At 43.9% G+C, this 23,038-nt stretch overlaps 1 protein-coding gene across 1 annotated transcript in view; it reads left to right on the top strand.

Annotated features, from left to right (window-relative positions):
* The window catches only part of LOC308302760 (integrin beta-3-like), a 44,827-nt gene that overhangs the window by 4,288 nt on the left and 17,501 nt on the right, over positions 1-23,038 (top strand). Inside the window, exons 3-9 of the mRNA XM_080747051.1 lie at positions 1,386-1,548; positions 4,479-4,640; positions 5,477-5,572; positions 6,277-6,366; positions 11,815-11,949; positions 15,161-15,244; positions 15,964-16,312. Of these exons, the coding sequence (XP_080603177.1) occupies positions 1,386-1,548; positions 4,479-4,640; positions 5,477-5,572; positions 6,277-6,366; positions 11,815-11,949; positions 15,161-15,244; positions 15,964-16,312 (1,079 nt within the window). The remainder of the gene's footprint in view (positions 1-1,385; positions 1,549-4,478; positions 4,641-5,476; positions 5,573-6,276; positions 6,367-11,814; positions 11,950-15,160; positions 15,245-15,963; positions 16,313-23,038) is intronic.

The following is a 23,038-nucleotide window of genomic DNA, read 5'->3' as shown; positions in this document are numbered from 1 at the left end:
CACACACACACACACACACACACACACACACACACACACACACACACACACACACACACACACACACACAAGCTTCGGAGTCCTAATGAGCCAACCGCTGCCTAGCCTCCGCCCCTCCAGGCTTTGGCTTGTCTCTGTTTGGGTTTTTCGGTGTGATTTAAGGCTCCTCTCATCGTGGCTCACGTGCAGCATTCTGCTGAGCTCACATACAGAGGAACGGAAAGTTAAGGTACAGTAGGACGGCTATTCTGGAGTACAGAGTGGCAGTGGCTTAGCCTGATTTCAGACTCGGCTGACGCTTGAGTCTGACATTGTTGTTCCCTGTCTGAACGATTTACAGGTGGGAGGGACTTTGACTTCCCCTAAACCAATCACCAGAGATCAGCCGATCCGCCTACTTGTGGGCTTCATCTGTGCGCACAACATTGCTAGCCATTAGCACACGCAATGGCAACAAACATTGCGTGTGTTTCTGTGTGTGAGCGATCGCGCACACGCGTGGCCGCGAGCGCGGCGATCAGAAACATGTAATCAACAGCTTGGTGAAATCAGCCTGTGTGTATGTGTGTGTGCCACTGCTGCCTGGTGTGTGTGTGTGCTCTTCCTGAAATGTAATCGTTTCAACTGCTGCGCGGATTGGATATTCGTTAGACCCACCCCCACCCCCTGCACTCATTGGAGGAGCCGGTTCCCGGGTGGATCTCAGGTTCCCCCTGGGTTAGTGTCGAAGTGTCCTTGAGCAAGACACTGACTTGAACCCCTAAATGCTCATTTCAAGCCATCTTTATCGATACGTATACCTTGCATGTTGATACCTCGATATCGATACATTTTCGATATATTGCCCAGCCTTAATATACAGTATATATATGTTACAGTCAGTTTGGGTAACTCAGTGAGATTGGGGTAAAAGCGCTCGTTTTGTCGTTCACCACACACCCCTAACACCACCTGGATCAATTCACTTTGATAGTCTCTTATCAGCGCACCTGTGTAATTCTGCGTATTCACCATGAGATGGCGACAACAGCCATTCACTTGTGTAGTCACTGACGTCACTCGTTTGCGACACCTCTTTCGTTGTTTATCTACTAGCCCAGCTCGGCTGTGTTTAGCTATTAACTTACTATGCCTAACTCTAACCCTAAACCTAACCTTAACCTCTGTAAAACTATGCCTAACCCTAACCCTAACCTCCGTGGGGTGAGGCGCTATCATTCCTGCCGACGCTACGTTGTCGTTGTTGTTGTTGTGGATCAATGCGACAGCTTGTTTCCGCCCCGCGCCGCACGACAAGCGCTCCTGTTCTCAATTTCACTGAAACTAAAAAAAAACCTGTGACATATATATATGGATGGACTGACAGGTGTGTCTTTGATTGACAGCATCAACACCACCTGCCTGCCGCAGTTTGGCTACAAACACGTGCTGTCCCTGACGGAGGAGGTGGGCCGCTTCTCCGAGGAGGTGAAGAAACAGATGGTGTCCCGGAACCGAGACGCACCCGAGGGAGGCTTCGACGCCATCATACAGGCCGCCGTCTGCAAGGTGGAGGAGAGATGACACCTTATACCCTATACTGCAGGGGTCTTCAACAGGGGGTCCGGGACCCCTAGGGCAGGGGTTCCCAAACTTTTTTTGGCTCGGGGCACCTCTATAAATATTTCTTTCATCCGAGGCACCCCTACATTATTATATTCCTAATTTTCACTCCCAGCACCTATATTTATAGCATATTTTAGCGATTATGTTGCAAGGAAAGCGAGATAATAGCCATTTTGGTTAGAACTGACTGAAAATAACTTTGCACTTCAAGTTTAAAATGATACTAAATGTATTTTTAAATGTCCAAATACATTTCAAATATTATCAAATTATCTTGCGGCACCCCAGGGTGCCCCGTCACCCACTTTGAAAACTCCTGCCCTAGGGGGTCCCCAGAGTTACTACAGGGGGGCCTCCAAATCTTTTTGTGATAGAAACTAGTTCTGTTCCCTTTTTTATATAACCACTTCAACCCTAGTGTCCATATTCTGATAACTTTAGCCAAAAATAGCAGATCTACAGGCTCAGCTTGTAGATCAGCTATTTTGGCAAAGAGGGGGAAAAGAGCAGACTAAGTACAGAGTGGAAGGTCAAGTTTAATAAGTATTGACAGTTCAAGTGGTTAAATAACTGCAAAGACAAATTGACACGAATCCAAAATATGCTGATGATTGTGCTGTCAAACAAAACCACCGTATCTGTTGTGGGGATCCCTGTTTCATCTCTCTCTCAACTAAGGGATCCTTGGCCTGAAAACTGTTGAAGACCCCTGCTGTATATTGTATCGTTGCTGAAGGGCAGAAACCTCTAATCTCCATATTTAAACTTTGGGTTTTTTTCAGCGTCACAAAAACATCAAAAGTAGCAGATCTGCAAGCTCAAACACTGCATGCAGTGACGTGTTCTGAGCTTGTAGATCTGTTAATATTGCTGGTTTTCAATCCTGAAAATTCATCTAAATGTTTTCTTGAAAAGGAAATGACAGCTCTACTTCATCATACAAGAGAGGACGTTATGTTTCGCACGACAGCGACATAATACTGTACAAAGAAACACACAGTTGTACACAATACAAATACCCAGACAGCCACACACACATAGTTACATGTGGATAGACGGACACAAAAATGTATAAACACACACAAGAACCCACACCACACACGTGCACGCACACACACACACACACACACACACACACGCGTGCGCTATACTGTATAACATATTACTAGGGGTGTAACGATACATTTTAATAGCGATTCGATACATGTCACGATACATGGTTGACGATACGATACATGGACGATATTGGTTAATTCATTGCGATACGATACGATTCGATTCAATGATTTAAAATCGATATAGTAACTATTTAGCAAAGAAATTAAATCTGTGTGAAAGGTGTGGATAGTGCAGGTTTTTAAGTGAAACATGTATTATTATGGATATAAATAAGTAAACGCAGTGATTATCTGCCAAATACATGGACATTGTATATCGACAAACCAGCACCTTGACATGAACCCAGAGATTACACACATTTATCAATAGACCAGTGTAGCTATGGAAAGGAAAAGTAATTAAACCCCTCCTTTTTATTTTTTCTTCTTAAAAATGCTAAATACAATGCACAAGTAGGTAGTATCGATACAATCAATTCTTTGCACTGCCGATACGATACGATACAAAATAAAACGATATGATTCGATTTTAGCTGTTTTCATTTCGATATACTTCTATTTTTTAAGTTAAAAACGCTATTTCGATGCAGTTACTATATCGTTACACCCCTACATATTACTGTTTACATTCCCTCTCAGTAAGTCCTGTTCCCTAGCTCTGATCTAATCTTTTAGTTTTTTTCCAGTTGAATCGTTGCACCGGGTTTTAGATAAGTTAAGCTAATGTACTCTAAAAGCTTTTGAGATTCAGCGATTCAGCGAGACACACTTTTTGAAGACACAATGGAAATGAATATGTGCACTTTAAGTTGTAGAACAAAACATGAAACTCTCTTACATACATCTGCTATTTTCGGTGAAATGTGGTTCCAAATGTGATGTAACCGAATCGGGTCTTCAACAAGGGCCCTAAGGGGTCCTCAGAGTTACTACAGGGGGTCCTCCAAATCTTTGTGTGATAGAAACCTTTTTCTCCTTTTTTATATTAACGATTTGAACCCTAGCGTCCATATTCTGAGAACTTTAGCCAAAAATAGACGATCTACAAGCTCACAACGCCGTTGTGAGCTTGTAGATCAGCTATTTTTGGCAAATGGTTTGGTGTAGAGGGGGAAAAAGAGCAGACTAAAGTACAGAGTGAAAGTAAGCCATTTACCATGAGAGGGAGTGGGTTGTTGGCTGATTTACCACTGTTTTTTGCCTCGTGCCAAACAACAGCCAACAGCGATCAGCCAACAACCCACAACCTCGAATGGTAAATTGCTTTTCTACCACTTTTACCATATAAATGAAAGAAAACACAGTTGTAACTTGCAAGGATCTTTAGTTACAATCATTAATTGTTTCAGTGGGCGGGGTCCATGAGCCAACTCAAGGTTGTTGACTGATTTACCACTGTTTTAAGCCAATCAGAATCCAGTATTTGAACATGTGACCACAAAAAGTGGTAGAAGGTCAAGTTTATTAAGTATTGACGTTCAAATGGTTAAATATCTGAGAACACAAATTGACAAAAATCCAAAATACACTGATGATTAGTACTGTCAAACGATTAAACTATATGGAATCTAAGAACAGGTTGTGGGGGTCCCTGCTTCATCTCTTTCTCAACTAAGGGGTCCTCCTTGGCCTGAAAACGTTGAAGAACCCTGCATGATGTAACGGAATCGGGTCCCGGCCTCAATATTTGATCCGGGTTCCTCCGGTTCCTCGGGATCTCACCTCTAGTTTCTGTGGTTGTTGTTGGTGGAACAGGACCGGATCGGCTGGCGTCCCGGTGCCTCTCACCTCCTCATCTTCACGTCGGACGCCAAGACCCACATGGCTCTGGACGGCAGGCTGGCCGGCATCGTGCAACCCAACGACGGACGGTGTCACCTCGACACCCAGAACATGTACAGCATGTCTAGTACTATGGTCAGTGTGTGTGTGTGTGTGTGTGTGTGTGTGTGTGGTGTTGGGACGAAAACGGAGCCCATTACAAATAGCCTGACACTCGGCCTGAATTGCATTTCGTTTCACTCCATTATTCAGTCTGAAAGTGCTTCCTACTACAGCAGTTTCTGGGATGGGCGTTGCCAAAGAGGCAGTCTTCTGCGATTGGTTCACCGTCTGACCAACACAACAGTAGCAAAGCAGATGACGTAGTGTTGTTATGTGGCTGTTGCTTCCTAATGCTACTTGCTAACCAAAGAAACAGGCAGAATAGGAGCGCTACTAACTAGTAATCAAACACAACATAACATGTCTGCTACTGATGTTTCATAGCGAGATCGACACGTAAACATGTGCGCAACAGTTGCACGACTGCATTTGTTTAGCGCCTTTATCCTTTACATAGAGTGCATTACATTCACCCATTCACACACACTTTCATACACCGATGGCGGAAGAAACCATGCAAGGCACCAACCTGCTCACCGGGAGCAACTATAGAGGTTCAGAGTCTTGCTCTCCGGAGGGAACCCTTCGTGTTTTAATGACGGTTTCTCTACCCCTGAGCCACTGCTGTAGATAATGCATTTGATGTATGTACTGTCAGAGTAAAGGGGAGATCTTGAAATGTAAAGGTTTGAGAAACTGCTTTAGATAAAGGAATTTACCTGTGAGTCATACTGTGTGTGTGTGTGTGTGTGTGTGTGTGTGTGTGTGTGTGTGTGTGTGTGTGTGTGTGTGTGTGTGTGTGTGTGTGTGTGTGTGTGTGTGTGTGTGTGTGTGTGTGTGTGTGTGTGTGTGTGTGTGTGTGTGTTCAGGATTACCCATCTCTAGCACTGATAACAGAGAAGATGTCAGAAAATAACATCAACTTGATCTTTGCCGTCACCTACCCTGTGGTGCCACTGTACCAGGTGAGACTTCCACCACCACCAAAAATGCCCTCTCCAGACCATGCATGCAGTTTTCACTATGGTGAAAGAAATGCGAATGCCCCCTTTCCATGCCATACCTGAAGGCAGCGTTCAAGAGAATTGCCTTGTCCAAACTCTCCTGAACTTGAATGCCTCGTCTTATGTTGAAAGAATTGCCCTCTCTGTGTAGAAATCCATGCCACATCTCCAGTATTGACTTGATTATGCGTTCAGTGTGGTATCAAGCTCCGAAAATAGTCAACCTCCAAGCTCTGAGCATGGAGGTCTGCTATTTTCGATATTTTCAGCAAAAGGCAGTTTTCGAAATTTCGGCCACTGCCTCTCTAACATTCTCGGCACGTCCCTGACCTCCACTCTGAGAATGGACGAATTCTTGTTTCAATATTAATCTGTTTTTTACTACAGAGTACTACAGACTGTAAGACGTTTTAAGTTTAAGTGTGTGTGTGTGTGTGTGTGTGTGTGTGTGTGTGTGTGTGTGTGTGTGTGTGTGTGTGTGTGTGTGTGTGTGTGTGTGTGTGTGTGTGTGTGTGTGTGTGTGTGTGCGTGCGTGCGTGCGTGCGTGCGTGCGTGCGTGCGTGCGTGCGTGCGTGCGTGCGTGCGTGCGTGCGTGCGTGCGTGCGTGCGTGCGTGCGTGCGTGCGTGCGTGCGTGCGTGCGTGCGTGCGTGCGTGCGTGTTGTAGAACTACAGCGAGCTGATTCCCGGCACGGCAGTGGGAACCCTGTCCAACGACTCGGGCAACGTTGTCCAGCTCATACTGAAGGCCTACGCCGTGAGTCTCCACACACGCACGCACACATGCACACACACACACACACACGCACACACACACACACACACACACACACACACACACACCTGCACGCATAGGCGATTTTAAGGGGTGTCCTAGGGTGCACGTGCAACCCCTGGCCGCCAGGCGGCCATTTTGATTTTTGATTTTTTTGTAATGTAACTTTACATCCACTCAGACCGAATACAACAACACCCCCTAGTGGTAGTGATAGAGGCTGGCAGCTCCAGGCAGCCCCCCCCTCCCCTCCTGATGTGATGTCATATCCACGCGCCAGTATTGAAATTGAAAACAACATCTGTTAAAAATAAAGCATGGAGTTCGAGCTCTTCACTACTATGGACGTGACTACCGGTAGATATTATAATATAGATGCTTGCCCTGAAACATCACATCATGGAGAGGATCATTTTGTACCTGACTTTCCTCTACAAAACACAGACCTCAGGCTCTATCAGCCAGGACTCTTGTCTCACTGTGCGTGACTGAACCATTTCCTCCTGACCAGCCCAAGGTAAGACTAAGACAGTCAGATCATGCTTTTATAAACCCTATTATATTAAGCCCAAAATGGTTCTGCCGCCGTGTAGAACCGAACACAGCAGCGGATTATTACCGATGTGATATTCTGTATAGAACACTGGACACACTCATACAACAGCTTGAGGGGCGCTTTTCTGAAAACGATTTTCATATCCTCCAGTGTCTTGCTGATGTTGTAACCTCAGATAGCCCTTCAGAAAAAAGTGTGACAGACGTATGTCAAACATACACTCTTGATGCAGATGTTCTGAAAGCTGAAATCTCTGTAATGACTTCCATGTACAGGGAAGAGAATGTGCGCAAAAAAAAAGAAATGGAGGACACGACACTGTTTGAAAAGAAACTTGCTTTTTTTCAAGAGAAGGGAATGCATAATTCTGATTCATTTGGTACATTAAAACACGTCTACACACTGTACCTCACCATACCAGTTACGAGTGCTTCAGCTGAGCGCAGTTTCTCTACTTTGAGACAACTAAAAACGTATTTACGGACAACCATGACTGATAAAAGAGTGTCAGATATAGGCATTTTACAGATTGAGAAAATACACGAAATTAAAGTGCAGAAAATAATTGAAAGGTTTGCAAGTGTCAAACCCCGGAGGCTGCAGTTCATTGTGTAATAAGGATGTGTCTACTATTTGTTTTTGTGAAATGCTTATTTGACACTGTAAATGACTGCTTGATTGCTTGATGAATGATGATTAACTTGATGTTTGGCTTTGCTGCCTCTGTCTGCAAAATAAGTAAATAAATCCTATACTAGACATGCTCATGGTGTCTAGAAAAAGAAGCACCTGTTTTACACTTTTTTTGTTTATATTGTGTTACATTTGGGTACAAAATTAACTGCAGAAATCCGCTAAAACAACATTACAAAACCGCTAATATCCGCAATTTTTTTCGTGTGCGCGCTTCGCTGCGCGCGCGTGCATGAGGTAATAGAGGTCGTGCACCCCCCGCTGGAAGAGGCTAGAATCGCCTATGCCTGCACGCACGCATGCACACACACGCATGTACTGTACATATACACATATGCAACAGTTGCACCACAGCCTGCTTCAATGCAGTCGCATGTGTTCTGTTCTCGCACACGACAACACGCATGCGCAAAGGACGTGATGGGACATCTAAAAGAGTGATCGTTTAAATGGAAGCCAAATCACTATCCGTTTAGGACTGAATCAAAATGCAAATGAACTAAAAAACATTATTAGAATATACGTACAAGACTCTAGACGTAAAAGGAGTGCCACCGCACCTCAGCCAAATCAAGCATGGTCCGATGCACAACAGAAGCGGAGCACACTGGAGCACCTCAGACATGGAAGCCGTAGTTAACACCGAAACTTTTCACTCTTTTCATCAATAAAAGAGGCTTAAATGTCTGATCTTCTTCAAGAAGTGTTGCACTTTTTATTATTTATTTCATTGACAGTCAGCAGTTTTCAGACTGTATTTAATTAGCACGTTAATTGGTTCTGCGAGTGTTTCACCAAGAACACTTAAAGGAGTACTTCACCACTTTTCAACCTATCATCATATAATTGGTCCTCACTAAAAAAATAGCTTTTTTTTTCTCATTGGAGGGTTGTGGGCAGGTCAGAAACCCATCGTCTTGTGACATCATCGATTGGGAATCCAAGCTAATAGAAAATGCAGGCTTTCTACTCCTGAAAAGTTGCAATGTTAAAGTGGAAGCCATTGTTCTCGCGATAATAAAAATCGAAATACTTTTTTCAAAAATATTGATTAATCTTTTTTTGGAAAATGATGATGTCACAAGACGATGGATTTCTGAACTTCCCACAGCTCTCCTAAGAGACTTGGACTGAGTAGATTTTTTTTTTTTTTGCTATTTTATTATGAACATTAGTGAGGACCTATTATATGAAGATGGGTTGAAAAGTGGCAAAGTCCTCCTTTAAGATGTTAGTCTAAGTATGTGTGTGTAGAAGGCAGAGTCGCCAGGTGTTTGCTGACATGCTTCTACAGTATTATGCTGAGTCATGCAGACACACTACTCTCACAGCACACTGAGTCATTCAAACTGTAAAACGCTGAGTAATGCAAACTTGTAAAACGCAGCCCCGCTGTCACCAAGGTGTGAAGCTGACCACGTCAATGACTAACATCATCTCTTTGTCTGATTGCGTTATCACACTTGGACCGCTTTCAGCCCACTCAGACCCCTGGCCTGAGTTAACTTCACTCTAGTCTATGTTGTCGTTCGCTTAAACTGTGCATTGTGAGCACAAAGCAGTACAGGTTTGCAAAAAACAACTCCTTGTTTTCTCTTAGTCCACTTCTTGTCCACAGTTTGTTGTGTTTGTTTACTTTAAACTATGTGAAAAGACCCTGAAATAGCAGTTTGTTACTTTTCAGTTAATGTGTGATGAATAAATAATCTGAAGATTCTGTTATTTCACACAAAACTATAAGCCTATTCTGGGGAGAGAAAAATAGCTGATCTACAATCTTGCGACGCATTACAGTGAGACAATATTGACTGACTATTTTCTCCAAATGTTTGTCCCAGAATTGTGAGCCTATAATAGTGAGCTTATAAGAAGTCCAACAAAACAAGTGTGGTCACCAGTGTCAGCGTTCAGATCATTTGTGTCTCTAATACCTATACAGTCTCATCACTGTGGTGCTGACGAACTCCCAACTGAATTTATTCACATACTGTCTTTCTAGGCTGCCATTAGTTGTAACGAGACTGTCTTTCCCAGAATATTTGAAACGAATGACATTTTAGAGATTGCCCTGTAATTACAATTGGTTGGGTCAAGACCAGTGTTTCTTTTAGAATAAGCTTCACATAAGCAATCTTAAGGGATAGATCCAGAAGATAGGGAACTATTGAAAATGGAAGACAAGTAAGAGTCAACAATTTACTTCCAGCATATTAAGTAATTTGAAGGGTATTTATGTCAACAGGGCAAGAGGAAGGTCTCATGTGAGACATGATACCCAGAGAGATCACTAGCAATATTGGCTGGCTTAAAGTCGTACAGTAAGGTACCCCGGTCAACTGAAGTAAATAGGTTTTAAGGGGTCAAAAACATTGAAAAACAAACGCATTGACAACCAAAGCAGCAGTTGCACTGCGGTATGAGGTGTTAGCCTATCAAGTGCGGGCGCATAGCCCGCTTATGCTGACTCAGAACCCTTTGAGTTGCATATTGCATGTGTTGTTCAAATGTGCAAAATGTGTTTTGTGTGTGGGTGTGTGAACCTGTGTGACTGTGGCAAATACACAGAACTCAAGTGTTTTCCCACACTCATACACCCTCCAATGTGAGAGTGAGCATCTGACTGAAACAGGGTCATGTGTGTGGTAGGGGTGAATAGGGCAGTACAGGAAATGGGCTCGTGGTGTTTACCACACACAGATGCGCGCACATGTGTACGCACGCACGCACAATGTGGTTGACAAAATTCACATCATTGTGTATTAGTAGATGCAACTTAAAAACCTCTGCAGGGTTGACATCATCACCTGTTCCTCCCTGACAAACAGCCGACTCACACAAACCTAGTATTTCAAAGATCGCCGACTGTGTGTGTGTCAGCTATTAGAATAAAGACCATAGAGTGACCATCAGTTGTTACCTCTATGTACATCTCCTGCCAGTATATCGTCACCAGGCACTACTGAAAGATCAATGACCATACATGAAGCTATAGTTAGCATTTGTTTTTAGGTTTTTAGAAACCTTTTTTACGGATTATATAGTTTGTTTTCTAGATAGATATTCATTTACATTGTTATATTGCTGTTGATGTACTGACACTTAATCTTGTTTATTATTGTGATGTTTATTTGCTTATTGTAAGTCGCTTTGGATTAAAAGCGTCTGCTAAATGCCTAAACTGTAAACTGTAAACTGTCGGGCAGAAGTTTCAAATGTGTACGTTTTTTCACAAAGTAAAGCCCTGCTTCTACGTACAAGGCCGTCGCACAAAGGTAGTGAAAATAGCAGATCTACAAGCACACAACGCCTCGCGGTGCGAGGCGTTGTTTGCTTGTAGATCGACTGTAAATGCAAAACGAGCGGTTTTGGACATACAAGGTTTTCACCCGACAACGACGATATACAGTATGTGTGTGGGACATTGGTGTTGGGGGCTTACCGATGAAGTCGTAGTAGTAGTAGTAGTAGTAGTAGTAGTAGTAGTAGTAGTAGTAGTAGTAGTAGTAGTAGTAGTAGTAGTAGTAGTAGTAGTAGTAGTAGTAGTAGTAGTAGTAGTAGTAGTAGTAGTAGTAGTAGTAGGTTCTGATTACGATCAGTCTCTTGTTATCAAGAGAAGTGAGTTTAGAACAAAACACTAAATGGCAGAACATCAACGGTTGTTACAGTAGGTGGAATTGGGTGTGGCCTGCCCTGTATGGAGAGTTGTGTCACAATCCAAGGAATCTAGGAGGCAACATTTACCTGAGTGAGTTTCTTTACCTTGGTGTTCCAGAAACAGGCACGTGCACACATAGACAGCCCTTTTATCCGTCTGTAAAAAGTGCCCTCTCCAGACCATGAACGCAGTTTTTACTGTGGTGAAATGCAAATGCCCTCTTTCTATGCCATACCTGAAGGCAGCATTCAAGAGAATTACCTAGTCCAAACTCTCCTGAACTTTAATGCAGCATCGTGTTGAAATAATTGTCAACTCTTTGTGAAGAAATCCATGCTGTACGCCACATTGCCTTTTTTATGCTTAGTTCAGTGTGTTATCAAGTACTGAAAATAGCTGACCTCCAAGCTCAGACCTCCAAGTTGTGAGCTTGGAGGTCTGCTATTTTCAATATTTTCAACAAAAGGTCCTTTTAGACATTTCAGACTCCCTGCCTCTCTAACATTCTCTGCACGTCCCTGAACAGAAAATCCGATCGAAGGTGGAGTTGGAGGTGCTGGGGGTGCCGGAGGAGCTGTCCCTGTCGTTCAACGCCACCTGTCTGAACGGAGAGGTCATCCCCGGACTCAAATCCTGCTCCGGACTCAAGATTGGAGACACGGTCAGTCCCACAGCATGCCAGTCCACCTGTCCACCTGTCTCAATGTGTCAGTCCCACAGCATACCACCTGTCCACCTGTCTCAATGTGCCGTAAGGCATTCACCAAATATTTGAATATTCGAATATCAAAGTCACTATTCGACGTTGTTCACCGAAGTCGAATATTCGCTTATTTTGCGAGGCGTTGTGAGCATGTAGATCGGCTATTTTCACAATGTTCGCCTCTTCTTACTTAATATTTGACAGTTTGGCCAGTCCTGTCGAATATTCGACTATTCGAATACTTTGAGTTTGAATAATTCGAATACTAAAAATCACTATTCGTGAATGCCCTAGTTGGTGCCTATTGAGACCGGCAGATTTCACCTAGGTTTTTTCATCTCACTCACTTCACGCAGTCTACTGTCTTCACACATTTAGGAAAACATAGGCATACACATAGCATAAACATTAACCAAAAGTATTCAGGCTACTTACCATTGACCATTTGGAATACAAGACGGTAACAAGGCAGCAAATCGCAACTGCCCCTTAGTAGCGGAAAATCACAGTAGTATGAGTGACATGAGTGATCTGGGCAGCTTGCCCCAGGAAATGTGCCAAGCTCAATAGGCAACAACGGTACATGTGCGATGTAATTTGCAAGGCATGCACTAGTATGAGATATCAAGCCTTTGTATTTCACGCACGCACGCACGCACGCACGCACGCACACACACACACACACACACACACACACACACACACACACACACACACACACACACATGTTCTTTATCTCTGATAAAGAACATTACACTATTATAAACGTATGATGGTCCTAATATTCTTCAGGGGAAGTGCATATTTGCAAGTTTGCTATTACACTCCACTGCCAGTGCCAGTCCACATATCTCTCCTCTCCTCTCCTCTCCTCTCCTCTCCTCTCCTCCTCTCCTCTCCTCTCCCCTCCCCTCCCCTCCCCTCTCATCTCCTCTCCTCTCCTCTCCTCTCCTCTCCTCTCCTCTCCTCTCCTCTCCCCTCCCCTCCCCTCCCCTCCCCTCCCCTCTCCTCACCTCACCTCTCCTGTGTTTCTCTATCTCTTGCCAGGTGACACAATCCGCTTTCTCCCTATCTCTGCTCCCCCTTGTTTGTCCATATATGGTCGTCTGTCTCCCCACATGTTCTGCTAGTCTCGTAATTGCCCACTTATGGACATTTACCAGATTTAGATGCGATGTTGAATGAACAATTACGCTGACTAAGTACATATGGAGGAGGCCTTTTCTCCCTGCTGCTGAACAACGAACGGCCGTGCAGTGATTACAAACTGCTGGAGCCCGTTTGTGTTGTTCAAATGTTCAAAATGTGTTTTGTGTGTGGGCGTGTGAACCTGTGGGTCTGAGCAGGGTTGTCACACCAAATTCTGGGCCCTGGGTACAAGGATTCACTGCAGGCAACCCACGAATGTTCTTCATAGGGGGAGGAGGTTTAACCCATTTAGACTGGGAACGCATTATTACGCATTATTTTGTTCTTTAGCTCATCTAGTGCCATTCGCGAGATATCTTGCGAAATGTACTCGAGTATCTGTAGTGCCATTCACGGGATATCTCGGGAAAAGTAATATATTACTGTAACGGCGAGTACATTACCGAGAAGAATGGCCGGCGGTCCGGAGACGAAATCCGTCGCTGATTTCGCATCATCACGGCTCCACGAGCACAAAATAGTCCCATCCATAACATTGAGGTGGACGGGGGATCTCATCTTTAATGTCCATTATCTCAAAACTACACTTGAAGCTAGGATGGAGGCAGATGCTCGCTTATGTTACACAGTTATAAAAGCTCCCGGTCGGCCATTACACAACTCCACGTGGACACGGATCGGTTCCGGCGCACGATCCGATGACGTCAGACCGGAAGTGATTGCGCGGTGGACTTCTGGCCTTCAAAATAAGACAACGCAAGTGAATGGGACCTGAAGGAGGCACTTTGGACATTATAATCCGTTAATGTCTGGGGCTCAGAATGAGTTAACTATTGAAAAATCACACCCGTGTGAACTGAGCGGTGGTGTGTGTGTGTGTGTGTGTGTGTGTGTGTGTGTGTGTGTGTGTGTGTGTGTGTGTGTGTGTGTGTGTGTGTGTGTGTGTGTGTGTGTGTGTGTGTGTGTGTGTGTGTGTGTGTGTGTGTGTGTGTGTGTGTGTCTGGCCTGGCCTGAACAACAGCGCCCCTCCCTTAACATGTGTGGTCACAAAAGGTAATGTAGGCTACATACAGACACGCACACACACACACACACACACGGACGCATACACACACGGCCACGTATAGGAGACGGTGTAACCACCGCTCAAAAATAGCAGATATACAAGCTCACAACAAAGTCTTTGAATATTTCAAATCCTTTTAAGGTTTTTTGAAAAACCTATGTTTCTATGTCAGTGGTGCTCAAACTTTTTCATGTGAAGGACCTCCAAAATTTGGCCACGGACCCCCATCTCAAAATATGTAATAATAACCAATAGATGTTTTTTTTTATCTTAATGTGAGAGTGAGTGTCTGACTGAAACTGGGTTATATGTGTGGTAGGGGTGAATAGGGCAGTAAACAGGAAATGGGCTGGTGGGTAGTGGGTACCACACACAGATGCACGCATGCGTGTACTGTACGCACGCACAATGTGGTTGACAAAATTCATGTAACAGTCATGGTGGTATTGATTTATTTAATGTATTAGTAGATGCAACTTAAAACCCTTTGCAGGGTTGACATCATCACCTGTTCCTCCCTGACAAACAGCCGACTCACACAAACCTCGTATTTCAAAGATGCCGACTATGTGTGTGTCAGCTACTGTATAGCAGTGGTTCTCAACCTTTTCAGACCGTGACCCCCAAAAGAATCATATTTTAACTGGGATCTACAAGAGCTCAACGTCTCGCGCTGCGAGGTGTTGTGAGCTTGTAGATCTGCTATTTTTGGCAAAGAGCTTTGGTGTAGAGGGTAAAAAGAGCAGACTATGTACAGAGTGAAAGGTCACGTTTATTAAGTATTGACGGTTCAAGTGGTTAAATATCTGAAAACACAAATTGACATGAATCCAAAAAATACACTGATGATTGTTGTGGGGGTCCCTGCTTCATCTCTCTCACAACAAGGGGTCCTTGGCCTGAAAACGTTGAAGACCCCTGACATAAAACTCTCTCTCTCTCCCTGGTGTCCAGGTGTCCTTCAGCGTGGAGGCTAGAGCGCGCGGCTGCCCCAAGCAGAAGAAGAAGACGTTTGTCATCAAGCCGGTGGGCTTCAAGGTAGGGAGGACCGCATGCAACTATATCCTTAGACATTATGCAATCAATTACTTTTTTGATGAATCGAATAACCGAGACACAATATGTATTTGAAATGTTTCGTCTTTATTCGATTGACCACTATTAGCTTTTCTCAATTCTTTGAAATGTTACGCCTACTGTATGATGACGATGGTCACTTAATTATCGATTAAATTGGTTCTAGTTCGGTTAACTCCCTCTACAACCCTCTCTCTCTACACCAGTGGTTCTCAACCTGTGGTTCGGGGCCCTCAGGGGGGTCCCCATATTATTTTAGGGGGTCACCAGATGGTTAACTTAAATGTGCAACATTGTTTTCTCACTCAACAGTAAACAAACCAACATCAAATTTAAGTGTATAGAGGGTAACTGCACATTTCTAAAGTGGCTGTTTAAAGACCTTTTAATACCTCTAAAATGAAAAATTAAACATTGGCCAAATTGTCAAATATTAGAGGTAGAAATTGTGAAAATAGCCGATCTAGATGCTCACAACGCCTCGCAACGCAAGGCGTTGTGAGCATGTATATCTGCTATTTTGACAATAGTAGCCTACCGTGTGATACAAAATGTAATTCCTCAACTCTTAGTGCTTGTCAGGGTGGGAGGATCCCCAGTTAAGATATGATTATTTTGGGGGTCCCGGACGAAAAGTTTGAGAACCACCGCTCTACACACCCCTCTACTCTACTTTCCAGGACTCCCTGTCCATCACGGTCACCTTCGAGTGCGAGTGCAAGTGCGCCGCCAAGGCGCAGCCGGACAGCCCCGTGTGCAGCCAGGGCAACGGCACGTATGAGTGCGGCATGTGCCTGTGCCACGCCGGGCGGCTGGGCCCGCGTTGCGAGTGCGCCGAGGGCGACTACAGCCACACGGAGCAGGACCGCTGCAGCACCTCGGCCGAGCCGCAGCGCCTCTGCAGCGGCCGCGGCGACTGCGTGTGCGGCCAGTGCGTGTGCCACGGCAACGACTTCGGCAAGGTGTGGGGCAAGCTGTGCGAGTGCGACGACTTCAACTGCCTGCGCTACAAGGGAGAGCTGTGCTCGGGTGAGTCTTACGATTTACAATTTGGGCATTTGGCAGACGCTCTTGATCCAGAGCGACTTACAATAAGCAAGGTAATGCATCAATACTAGGGGTGTAACGATATAGTAACTGCATCGGAATATCGTTTTTAACTTCGAAGTATATCTAAATGAAAACAGCTAAAATCGAATCGTATCGTTTGATGTTGTATCGTATCGATCTGCAGTGCAAAGAATCGATTGTATCGATACTTGTGCATTGTATTTAGCATTTTTAAGAAGAACATTTTTAAAGGAGGGGTTTGATTACTTTTCCTTTCCATATAGCTACACTGGTCTATCAATAAATGTGTGTAATCTCTGGATTCATGTCAAGGTGCAGGTTTGTCAATATACAATGTCCATGTATTTGGCAGATAATCACTGTGTTTAGTTATTTATATCCATAATAATACATGTTTCCCTTAAAAACCTGCACTACACCTTTCACACAGATTTAATTGCTTTGCTAAAGTTACTATATCGATTTTAAATCATTGAATCGAATCGTATCGTATCGCCATGAATGAACCAATATAGTCCATGTATCGTATCGTCAACCATGTATCGTGATAAGTATCGAATCTCTATTAAAATGCATCGTTACACCCCTAATCAATACAATAAGCAAGGTACTAAATACATCAATACAATAAGGAAGGTAAGACATCAATACGATACTGTACATCAATACAACGAGTAAGGTAATAAATACATCAAAACATCAACATCAGTACATCAAATGCATAGAAATATCAATCTAGTGTATACAGTATGAAGGTAGATTCAGAATCTGTGAAGTCTCATTTATACACTAGCCTATATTTAGCAGGTAATGGAACAGGAATAACATGGGTACAGTTAATGTGGTCATGATTTCCCAGAGGAGGTGACATTTGGGAACCAGACAGAACCAGCTCAGGACTAAGTGGTTCAAGGTGTTTTTTTGCAATGATGAACTTCACTTCATTTGAAGGCAGCACTTGTTTCTACAGACATTTTAAACCACGTTATATACTCCCAGGGCTTTACACTGGTCTGCTCCTCTTCTGCCCCTACACCACATTTCTTTTCCGAACGTTGGTTGACACCAGAATAGGGACACTATAGGGTTCATGCTCATGTGAAGAAATGTGTTGAGAAGAGGATGATTTGTGTTCAAACAGTAGATCAATTGGTGCGTCTGTGTTCCTGGGAGTCTTTCAGAGAGAGAGAGAGAAGCCTTGGCAGCCTCTCTCACCACCTCAGTGGCTTTCTGCTGCTGCACCACCTCATCTGGCTGGAATTACATTCAATAACAGTCCTGCTTCTGCCCCAGGACACAGTCAGCCACTCATAACAAACACACTGCCCTGTGTGCTGGTCATAAAGGTCCTCGCAAGACGAGCAGAACACTCCTGGGACATCTTATTGGCTTGTCACAACAACTGCAGGAGGTTAGGCTATGTTAGGGAGGGATGTGTATTGTCAGAGCCGTATTGTGACCCATTTCGGCGACGCTAAAGCGACTAACTTCACTGTTGGCTGTTTGGCTTTGCAACTTAGCCTATAGCGGCTAGTTGCCCGAGAAGAATGGCTTCTCGGGTTCCCTTCTCGCTCTCATCCTCTCTCATGAGCTGCGTCTCAAGTCCTTAAATCAAATCCTATTTCCTTGCTTGTTTGTTAGTCCCTCCCATTGAGGAAATAGAGAAGAGGAGACGTCTCATTTCTGATGACAAGATCACAGGTGATAGGCCAACTCAGGGCGTTCTATTGTCAGTGGGCTGGACTAACATACAAGGAAATGGGGTTAGGGTTAGGGGAATAGGATCTAATTTAAGGACTTGAGATGCAGCTCTATTCTGTATGGCACAGGTATAGTTACGATCCTGAAGTCTCTGTCGGGTCGGATGTGTGCAACCAATGCAGTGTGTTTTCATTGCTGGAGGAGGCAAGGCTCTGTGAGCTGGAGGCAGGCATAGCTAGTGGTGCTGGTTTTAGCCTCTGCTCACGTGCAGGGGGACACTAGCGCGGTCGTGAGTGGCCATGGTTCCCACAAAAGATCTAGGACATACTGTAGGACTTAGGGCCAGGTTCATTACAGTACATTGAGGTGCTGTATACCAGTGGTTCCCAAGCTTTTCAGGTCGAGACCCAAAAGAGAGATTGGACGTTTGTTCAGGACCCAAGGGGATGTGTTTGTATACACACAGAGACTTGCCTAGTTCCCTTTATTAAAGTACAGAACTTGAGTACATTTACTCTAGTTAATTTCCACCATTGCTGTTGTTGTTATGGTTGTGGTGTGAACTCTGCCATCCACTTGACTTAGAGCTGTATTTAAAACTATATTTATATTATTTATAGTTCTAGTGTTTGGTATGAACGGCCCTTTAGGGGTCGGAGAATGATGAATGTGTAGTAAGATAAATGTGTATGTATGTGTGTGTGTGTGTGTGTGTGTGTTTGTGTGTGTGTGTGTGTGTGTGTGTGTGTGTGAGAGCGTGCGTGCATGCTTGCGCGCGCTTGTGTGCATGCGTACGTGTGTTTCTGCAGTCTTCAGCCATGCATTAGTTTTGTGTGTTTGTGTTTGAAACCAAGGTGCAGACAGAGCGAGTGCCAGCCAGGCCACTGGCTTACGTGAGCCAGTTCAGCAGAGTTCACACGCACGCACTCAAGTACACACTCACGCACACACGCACAGAGGTTGAGTCATGTGCAGTCAGTGACTTCTTGACTTTACTTCACACACTAAAGTCCTGCTGGAATCCAGATGTCTGTACATCTATGTTGCCTTACAGCAGGGTTCCCCAATAGGCGGCCCGCGGGCCATTTGCGGCCCTCGGGGGGCTACTGTCCGTCTGGCCCCTACCAACCCCAGTAATAATGGTGGTATAAGAGCAGCAACAACACTAGTATATCGTCATTGTTGGGTGGAAACCTTGCATGTCCAAAACCGTTCGTTTTGTATTTATCATCTAAAAAATTTACTAAACTAGTGAAAACAGCCGATCTACAAGCACGGCGAGGCGAGGCGCTGTTTGCTTGTAGATCTGCTGTTTTCACTAGTTTTGTGCGACAATCTTGTATGATGAAGCAGGGCTTTGCTTTACCAAAAAACGTACACATTTGAAACTTGGAGATACAAGGTTTCTGCCCCACAGTGACAATATCTGAACTGTTGCTGGAGTAGCGGAAACGCCACCGTCGCCCCCTGCAATGTTGTGGCCCTCTGCTTGGTACCCTAGACATAATTCGGACCTTGGGGAAAACTATTTGGGGAACCCTGCCTTACAGATTGTGAACCACCCAGACTAACAAACAACCTGGGGAACCACTGTTGTGTTGGGAGGGGATATTGATTGAGATTGCTATGAATCCCATGTCTATTATATTATATCCCACTGTTTCTCAACCAACGGTACCATGGTCCATTGGTGGTCCATGGTATGATTAGGTCTGCAGGTGCACGTCCACGAGAAAATGTTTTTAATACATAATACCTTTGTTAAATGTATTCAAATATGTTTAAATACAATTTCTCAATTCCATCGAATGTAAGACATAAGCCATTTACCATTCGAGGTCGTGGGTTGTTGGCTGATTTACCACTGTTTCAGGGTTGTTTCAATCCTGAAACAGTGGTAAATCAGCCAACAACCCACAACCTCGAATGGTAAATTGCTTTTCTACCACTTTTACCATATAAATGAAAGAAAACAAAGTTGTAACTTGCAAGGATCTTTAGTTACAATCATTAATTGTTTCAGTGGGTCCATGAGCCAACTCAAGGTTGTTGACTGATTTACCACTGTTTTAAGCCAATCAGAATCCAGTATTTGAACATGTGACCACAAAAAGTGGTAGAAATTCCTATTCCCACGGTTACCCTTATTCCATTCTCTAACTTTATCCAACCTTCCATTAAACTCACGCTAACTGATGCACTGTAATCCTTATTGAGACTTCTTCCCTGTTCTGTGGAATTTCTTGCCCTCCGACTTCCCAGTAACTGACAACATTGACACATGACCATAAGTCACCAGGTCATGTAGTCTTTAGTGCACTGTTCCGTGGAAGAAAGTAAATAAATACATCTTCTCTTTCCTACATTACTAAATGCGTGGTCAGGGACCACATGCAATTATATTCACGGGCCACCAGTGGTCCACGGACCGCCTGTTGAAAACCCCTGGTTTAGACCAGTGTTCTCAACCTTTTCAGGCCGTGACCCCCAAAATAATCATATTTAAATGGGGACCCCCCACCCTGAAGCACTAAGAGTTAAGGCTTTAAATTTTGTATAACACAATTCTGTTGTGAAAATAGCAGATCTACATGCTCACAACGAATTTGGTGACCCCCTGAGGGGTCCCGACCCACAGGTTGAGAACCACTGGTTTAGACCACTGTAAAGCCCTCTACTCCGGCCTCAGTAAAAAGCTCTTTACATCGCCTGCAGTTGGTACAGAATGCAACAGCTAGACTCATGATGAGTCATCACTGGTGCTATAGGAGATTTTTAGCACATAATCCCAGTTTTAGCTGCACTACGCTGGCTGCCAGTCACTTGGCTAAGAAAGAAAGATCTGTATTTGCTGCTGTGGTTTTTACAGTTTAAGGTGAGGATTTGTTTAAATGCCATTGGGACTTTTGCTTCCTTGTTTTTTTTCCGTTGCTTTAACCTCAGCAGGAAAATATTTGGAAAAATAGAGTAGAATACCCAACGTCAAACCCTTTAGCCATGCCCCAAGGAAGACCTGTGGGTCAGAAAATCATCTTTTATTTCTTTTAATTTGTATGCCCTGACAAAAATAAAGGCTTTGTAACTTTTATCCTTGCTCATCATGAGTGTTCTTGGAGTTCTTGGAGGGCTTTCCTTTCGTCTAACTCTAGGCCTAGAGAGTATTTGAACTTCCAACCTTTTGGACGTGCTACCCGAAATCACAGCTTTGGTTTGTCAATGTTGTGTTTTATAGCAAAACGAAACAGAAACAGTTTGTCGTACAACATCCTTTTTAAAACCCTTAAAATGCTTCACCTGGCACACAGCTGGTGTTTGGAGCACCGTGCTGTACTGCTGCTAGCTTACGTGCTTCGCACATGACGTCTTTCACCAGCCTCGACCTAGTCCAGGGGCGTCACAAGGGGTAGGAAAGTGGGACTGAGTTACTAGGGCCCAAGGTGGTGGAGGGGCCTTAATTATTTTATACTTTAGCGATTGAAAAATAGCAGATTTACAAGCTCACAGCGCGGCAACGAGATCTGCTATTTTTGAAAAGTCGTGAAAATGTGTGCAAATCTTTGAATATATGTATTTTTTAAGCAAACATTTGTAACTCAAATTTTGCTTCTGGGGGGTCCCTGGAACTCAATATTTTGAGATGGGGTTCCGTCACCCCCGTGGCCAAATACATAACATTTTGGGGGTCCTTCACATGAAAAGGTTTGAGCTCCACTGACATAGAAACATAGGTTTAAAAAATATATATATATTCAAATATTCAAAGATTTTCATGATTTTTCAAAAATAGCAGATCTACAAGCTCGCAGCGCGGCACTCGGTGCCGCGCTGTGAGCTTGTATATCTGCTATTTTTCAATAGTTAAAGCACAGGGGCCCCGCAGTGAATCCTTGTACCAAGGGCCCAGAATTTGGTGTGACGCCCCTGACCTAGTCAGCAAAGAATGCGGCGCAGACCGCTTCAGTTCATCGTTGGTCGGTTGGGGTCGACGTTCCTTCTCCTAAGGACACTGTTCCTTCCCTGTATTCTGTGATTATTCTGTTCCATATGAGGGTGTAAGACAGGAGGCGTTACAGAAGGACACAGGAACAGTGTAACTGCATGAGTCACTGCCAAAGTGGAAAATGTGCAGAATTAGTATGAATGTCTGTTCAAATGAAATGATACGTACTGTAACATGTGCACAGTTGGTTACGTTTGTTCACTTTAAGTAACAGTAAAGGGCTTTGCACACAGGACCGTTGCTGCATGATTAAAACGCATTGGATTTGGTGTGCAAGGCTGTGCGGAATCCACACTGCGGATCCGAAAAGGAGTAATAAAAGGAGTCAATGAGTTTTTTTAGACGCACAAATCGAACTGGGTTCGACCGGGAAAAAAACGCACTGTCGCAGCATAGAGAATCATTGTTTTCTTTTAAAAAAATCATGCGTTTTGTCTGTGCGAAGAAAACGCATCTATGTGCAAAGCCCCTAACACTGAAGATTTGACTTAACTTCTTCAGTGCCATATTTAAAGTGGGACCTCTTATATTGCCGGTTCGCCAACAAAGGGTTAAAAAAATAGTGTGCACGCTGGTGCACACATTCGTGCACAGATCATGCACTATGCATGTGCATGCTTTTCACAGCTTTCAAACAAAAAAATCCGCTTGGAAATCCGTTCAGGCATTCAGGAGAAGGCAGCCCTTATGTTTTCTTCAAATGTAAACAAACATGGCTGCCATGTTTGAAAGATGGGGTTGGTATGGGGGTTAAACATGCAATTTCGCGATCATGGCTAGTACACTGCTGGAGGTCCAATTTTTTTTTTCTTTTTTCAAAAAAATCTTTTCAAAAATGTTTTTTTCTTTTTTTTATTATTTAAAAAAAAAAGACCTCCAGAAGACGTCTGGCAGGGAGGTCCATAGTTAAAAAGACGTTTTTATTATAGAAAACGTCTTTTTTGGCAGGGTATGAGTTTTAATAGACAACTTGAAAAAACACC

Source organism: Nannobrachium achirus (genome assembly GCF_963921795.1).
Source record: "Nannobrachium achirus genome assembly, chromosome: 18".
NCBI classification, from domain to species: domain Eukaryota; kingdom Metazoa; phylum Chordata; class Actinopteri; order Myctophiformes; family Myctophidae; genus Nannobrachium; species Nannobrachium achirus.
Note: the sequence above shows the minus strand (reverse complement) of the source record. Positions and strands in the feature narration are given on the sequence as shown.